The 6,379-nt window shown below is 38.8% G+C and overlaps 2 protein-coding genes across 2 annotated transcripts; both read right to left on the reverse strand.

Moving 5' to 3' along the window:
* Positions 1-1,360: 1,360 nt before the first annotated feature.
* Positions 1,361-2,274, reverse strand: LOC133314336 (uncharacterized). The gene is made up of 3 exons (XM_061515806.1): positions 2,173-2,274; positions 1,759-2,007; positions 1,361-1,654 (listed from the first exon to the last, which is right to left on the reverse strand). The coding sequence occupies exons 1-3, from the start codon at positions 2,272-2,274 to the stop codon at positions 1,361-1,363; spliced, it is 645 nt and encodes a 214-aa protein (XP_061371790.1).
* A 2,836-nt stretch (positions 2,275-5,110) lies between these two features.
* Positions 5,111-5,680, reverse strand: LOC133314337 (uncharacterized). The gene has a single exon (XM_061515807.1). The coding sequence runs from the start codon at positions 5,678-5,680 to the stop codon at positions 5,111-5,113; it is 570 nt and encodes a 189-aa protein (XP_061371791.1).
* Between the last annotated feature and the right edge of the window lie 699 nt (positions 5,681-6,379).

Consider the following 6,379-nt stretch of genomic DNA (forward strand, 5'->3'; position numbering starts at 1 on the left):
ATTAATATAATTCATGAACACCGTCGGGGCATTAGTAAGCCCAAAAAGAATCACCTGGTACTCGTAGTGTCCATATCTAGAACGGAATGTCGTTTTAGGCACATCCTCCGGCTTAATCCGAATCTGATGGTATTCAGACCAGAGATCAATCTTAGAAAACACACAGGCACCCCTCAACTGATCCAACAAGTCATCAATACGCGGCAATGGGTACCTGTTCTTAACCGTAATTTTATTCAATTGCCGGTAATCAGTACACAATCTCATGCTTCCATCCTTCTTTTTCACAAATATAACTGGTGCTCCCCACGGAGACACACTAGGCCTGATAAAATCCTTTGCAGACAGTGCCTCTATATGTTTCTTCAACTCAGCCAACTCCAGCGGCGACATCCGGTATGGAGCCAAAGAAATAGGCCCCACACCAGGAAACAATTCAATCGAGAACTCAATCACTCTTAGGTGGAAATTCTGGTATCTCATCAGGGAATACATCCACAAACTCATTAATCACTGGAATAGTAGAAATCTCAATCTCCTTACCACCCACCAATCCACCCAAGAAAATATAACCCTGATCCCCAGCCTTCAAGGCTTTAACAACTTGACACATAGACAGAAAGGGAGACGGAGTGACCGAGGGCTTCTCGTGAGATAATATTAACCTCTTGCCGCAGCAATCAATCATTACGCAGTTTTGAGACAATCAATCCATGCCCAATATCAAATTAACAGAGGCCAGGGGCAAGATAATCAAATCAATAGTGTAGCCCCTGCCTTCGTAGATAAACCCGACCTCTTTACAAATAAAGGAGGAATCACTAACCTCTCTTGTAGCCGTAGTAATACGCATAGGGGGAATCCTCCGTGATACTTTTAATCCCAACCCCATAGCAACATATTCTGCCACGAACTAATGCGTAGCTCCCGAATCAAATAAAACAGACAAATTAGTATTAGAAATGAAAATTATACCTTTAACTAAATTTGGTGCCTTCTCCGTCTGCTGCGCATCAGTAGTATAAACACGCTCAACCGTAGGAGCAGATGGCAAGGCCTGCAAATTCGTAGCCTGCCCAATATTACTGTAACAATTGTTGGCATAATGCCCAACCTTACCACACTTAAAGCACGAATTCGGAGCCGCAGTACAAGGGCCTTGATGAAACCTCTTACACTTATAACAACGAGGATTAGAATTCCTGTCATTGAACCCACTTCTCTGACCACCACCCCTTTTGAACTGCCTCGGAGGCTGCCTTACCTGTAACCCCCTACCTCTATTGTTATTATTACCTGGAGGACCAGATGTCCTCGAAGAACCAGACTTCGGATATCGGTTATAAATGCTTTCTACCCATTAGCACTGGGTCACTAAATCAGCAAAATTCCTCACAGCAGTATTGGACATCCTCTTAGCAATTTTCTCATTTAAACCTCTCTGAAACTTGGCAGAAAAAATCTCAGGAGTCAGAAGCACACCCCCATAATTAGCAAACTTCACTAACTCATTAAACTTTGCCACATAGGCATCAACTGTCATGGTACCCTGTACCAATTTCTCGAACTCACCCTGTTTAGCTTCCCGAACATCCCTAGGAAAGTACTCTTCATGAAACAGCCTCTCAAATAAAGCCCAAGTAATTTCTTCTTCCTCAATAGTAAAAGGCTGAGTGTATTATACCACCACTCGTGGGCATCTCCCTCGAGCATATAAACAGAATACAATAATCTCTGGGGATCCTGACACCCCATAACCTGAAATATCTTCTCCATACCCATCAGCCAGGTAGTCACTACCTTCGGGTCCCTTGACCCCTGAAATGCTGGCGGTTTATGCTTTCTAAAGGAAATGAGCCTCTGCTCATCAGTACCAACAAATACTTGCCCAGCAACCCTAGACGACTGAGCAGCAATAGCAGGATCCACAGAAGGCTCTGGGATATAAGTAGGATCAGTGGTGTGGCGACTAGCCTCCTCAGAGTGACGACTAGCCCCACTCCCCTCCTGGTGAGGTGTAACAGATAGCGTACGGGTATAAGTCTCTGTAGCCGTATGTGGAGGAGAATCATCCCTCCTGTTTCAAGCCCTATCTGCCCTCATCTCAGTCATGAAGGCATGCACCATATCCTGATTTTTTTTCATCAGGGTCTCGGTCATATTTCTATTTGCAGCAGTCTCTTCCTGCAGAGCATTAAGAACTGGAGAAATAAGATCTGGTGCGGCTAGACGACTTGCACCTCGAGTTCCACGGCGACCACGTGCCCTACTCATGATATCTGTACATATAACACAGAGGAATGAGTTGATCGGACCCACACTGAGGAATCACATATGCAGTAATCATAAACAGTTAACAGATAACTATGCAACACAAAATACAGTAATGCATTATCAGAGTTCCCTTACAAAACTGCTCTGATACCATAAAATGTAACAGCATGTTGTACACCGGTATTGTTAACATTAATTATGATATTAAGCGCAGTTACAATCACATCAATTCATTTATAAAAATGTGAGTAAACTTTTTCCTTTTATTACGCGAGCTTTTAAAACCGTAAAAAGCGTAATAAATAAAAATTGTGACCATAACTGTAAGTTCTTGCGGAATACTTGTTTAAAATTTTTTTATATCTTATTTTACTTAATACAAGTCACTAAGGGATTCCCATAAACCCACTTAGCCAATTTCACACTTTTACGCTTTCTACCTATCCGAACGTGGTTCGGTACATTTATTTATATTCACTCAATTTTCTTCGTGTTCGTCTCATCTTTTAGTATCTTTTACGGGACTTAATTAAATTTCTAATGAGCTATCACACGAGTCATTTCGATCTCGTTGGCTCCGGCTATCGCCGTTTGAAGTTGGACAAGCAAAACTGCCAACCAACCCCAAAACAGCTCCAAACGTCTCTCACTCCACGAATTTCTGCAAAAAATAAACTCAACCAATTGATCTCAAATTATTATACCACAAACTAGACACCTCAAGATTAAATTTGACATATCATAACCCTAATTTGACCACGAAACGAAGCGGGAATAAAATTCCCAAAAACTGCCAGAAACAGCCCCTGCACAGGTGCGTTCTGGACAGTCCATCTTCAATGGTTTCTACAGGACTGAGTTCAACCCATAAAATTCCCATATTTTACCACAAGGTAGAAGACATCTCAATCTTCAAAATGGAATATGGCACGTCCCTATCGGACCTCTGTTAAGGGTGATATGCTCTCCCGAAGTTTGCCTAAATTCTGCCAATTCTACAGAAAATTCGCCAGAGTTTCCTTTGTTTTTCCAAAAATTCCCAAGTTTGCAAATGCTTTCTAATACCTCAAATGTACCTAATAACCAATGAGTGGCACACAAAAGGACCAACAATGTCTTGGAGCACTTACAATCCAACTCAGTTTATAGTTATTACACAATTCATACCATATTACTCACTTTATTATCCTTGAGTTATTTCAATCACCAATGTCCATTTACATGCAAATTCTCAACATACAAATAATCATAATCCTAAAATAGACCTAAAGCCCTTCCATCATATTACATTAAGTATCCATTGTACAATTACAACATTTCACTTACATATTACAACTTACAACTTACAACTTCATAACTTTATATTACAACTTGAAACATGAGAGTGATAATGAATAGTGGAAAGCTTATGTGTTTAAGTGACTTTGAGTGGGGTGGGTCCCACCGCCACCTCACACGATTTAAAACTTATTTGAATTTCTCTCCAATTCCCCTAAACATCCATCAATTCACAACCTATTTAGAAACTCTAATTTTTAGCATTAACCATTGTCCTTTAATTACACTTGATCAGATGAATCCGGAGTTTTCCGGTCGTTCGGAGAAAATGTTGTTTTAAGCTGTTGCGCGCTGTTGGCACGCTTCCCCAAACGTACTTATTTCCATCAAATTTTATCAGAAATCATATTCCCTAGTTCTATAAACCATTTATAACTCATATTTAAAATCTAGAGCTCAAAACTCAATCGACACGCTTTACGGTGCAACTGTACCGCGATATTTTGACCTGGTAAAACACTATTCTCTGAATTTTCTGAAACTTTCCTAACCACTCAATTTTTCGTTCTGAATCCATTTCCAGGGTTATTTTTTCAATCTGAGACCTTCTACTCAATTTTTTTTATCTTCCTAGGGTTGCGTGTTGGCTAATTACCGTTTTGCCATTTCTTTGTATTTTGGCCTAATCTTCAGGATTTTCACTAATCCTTCACTTAATTACTCATTTAATATTTTAATACTTAATTTAGAATTGTGAGGTGTTATACTAGGGGCTTAATCAAAGGGATTAACACATAAGGTGGCTATTTGGCTATCTAGCTAATAATAAAAAAATGCCTCTATTATTTCAACCAATATATACTATAAACCATCTCAAGCAAGAAACAAAACAAGTTCTAGAGACTTTTCATACAGTGAAATGCACACCGTATAAGAATTTATTTGTTTAGGCTCAAAAGCTCATAGTTATGGGTGTAAGACTAAATCCCCACTCTTCATCCAAATCACTCTAAGTCACTCTCATCATATTCCAATAAATTATTCGACTTACCTAATTGGTGCTCATTAATGCATAGAAAATAATAAATTAAATCATCATAGTCCTAATCAAAACACTAATTAATTTTCTTTCTAATCATTCATTTATGCATAATCAATAATCAAACATTTTTTTCTTACGCTGGAAATTTTTTCGATTTGCCAAAATAATAAATGGAGATGGGGGACACAATAAACTAAAATTAAAATAATTGAAAGCAGAAAATTTTTGGGCTGCATCTCAACAAGCGCTTGTTTAATGCCACGAGCCTGACATACCTCTTTGTGATCATGGTGGTTGGAAACATGAGCTCAGTAATGACTCCATCTCCTCAGTCAAATAAAATGCAATTTCATAATACTTCTGTGCATATGGATGAGATAAAGTAGCCACAAGAACTCTAAACTTAGCTTTATATGTTTTCCTTTGCTCCTGGGCTTCTCCACTTTAACCTTTAACTTGCATTATTCATATGATTGAGAAGACTTATCCTTGTGTTCCTTCTCACATTTCTTTTCATCAATAAAGCAAACTTGGTCTTCTAGTTGAACTATAGGCGGTAGAACTTCTCTTTTCAAAAACTTTAAATGTCGCTTGCTCTCCATCCAGCCTTAAGATCATCTCACCCTTAGGTACAACAATTAGCACTCCCGAGGTTGCTAAGAAGGATCTTCCGAATATCATCAAAATAGTAACATCTTCCTCTATATCAAGGATAACAAAGTCGACAGGAATGATAAACTTGTCTACTTTGACTAGTATATCCTCCATAATGCCATAAGCTTGCTTTGTAGAGCGGTCAGCCAGTAGCAATATTGTCCTAGTTGGCTTCACTTCCGCGATTCCCAACTTCTTCATCATGGATAGTGGCATTACATTTATGCTGGCACCAAGATCATATAACACTTTATCAACAATTAATTTTCCAATCTTGTAGGGGATACTTAAACTTCCAGGATTCTTTAATTTTGGAGGCAGTTTTCTCTGTATGATTGCACTGCACTCCTCAGTTAAAACAATGGGTCCATCCTCTGTTAGCTTCCGTTTCTTTGATAAAATCTCCTTTAGTAACTTGGCATAAGAAGACATTTGCTCTAGAGCTTCGACAAAGGAAATATTAATTTGTAATTTCTTGAATATATCTAGAAACCTAGCATATTATGACTTTTGAATATGTTGTTTAAGTATCTGTGGATAAGGAACTTGCCCATAAGGTAAGAGTTCCAATGGCTTATCTTGCCTTTCTTAAGACTTCTTCTTCTCCCACTTGAACTCTTTCCTTTCAACCTTCTCAGGATTCACTTTTTCTCCTATAGTGTCATCAGTTTTCTCATTTCCCTTTTCTTCAAGACTTGAATCAACATCACTCTTCTTATCCTTACTCTTTTTTTCTCTACAGGCTGGAATAGTTTCCTGATTCTAGTAGTAATTATATTGCAGTGCTCCCTTGCATTGACTATGGTATCTCTAGGGAAGGTACCTTAAGCCCTATCAAGATTCCTTATGGATGCTTCCTGATTCATGGATGCAGATCGAGTTTCTTGCATGAACGCAGTTGTATTATTCCTGAAGGCGTCAGCACCTTGTATGTAGTCAGTAGTAATTTTTATGAGTTGTGCAATGCCTTCTCTAACTCAGAAGTATTACTTTGCTGAGGAGGAGGTGGTTGCAACTGTTGTGATGATTTGTAGGAGAAACCTATCATGGCATTCAGACTATGTTATGGAAGACCATGATACATAGTTTCTTCTTATATAAGGAGAGCGTCAACCTTTCAAGAAGATATTA

Source organism: Gastrolobium bilobum, unplaced genomic scaffold (assembly GCF_033153095.1).
Source record: "Gastrolobium bilobum isolate Gb01-03AN ecotype WA unplaced genomic scaffold, APGP_CSIRO_Gbil_v1 utg333, whole genome shotgun sequence".
NCBI classification, from domain to species: Eukaryota; Viridiplantae; Streptophyta; class Magnoliopsida; order Fabales; family Fabaceae; genus Gastrolobium; species Gastrolobium bilobum.

What these genes read in the sequence shown, in the direction of transcription:
- LOC133314337 (XM_061515807.1), bottom strand. Translation starts at nt 5,680, where the DNA reads ATGTCTTCTTATGCCAAGTTACTAAAGGAGATTTTATCAAAGAAACGG.
- LOC133314336 (XM_061515806.1), bottom strand. Translation starts at nt 2,274, where the DNA reads ATGAGTAGGGCACGTGGTCGCCGTGGAACTCGAGGTGCAAGTCGTCTA. An exon ending in CTCTGCAGGAAGAGACTGCT is followed by an intron (nt 2,008 to 2,172) that starts GCAAATAGAAAT and finishes ACACCTCACCAG; the next exon opens with GAGGGGAGTGGGGCTAGTCG. An exon ending in GTATGGAGAAGATATTTCAG is followed by an intron (nt 1,655 to 1,758) that starts GTTATGGGGTGT and finishes TTTACTATTGAG; the next exon opens with GAAGAAGAAATTACTTGGGC.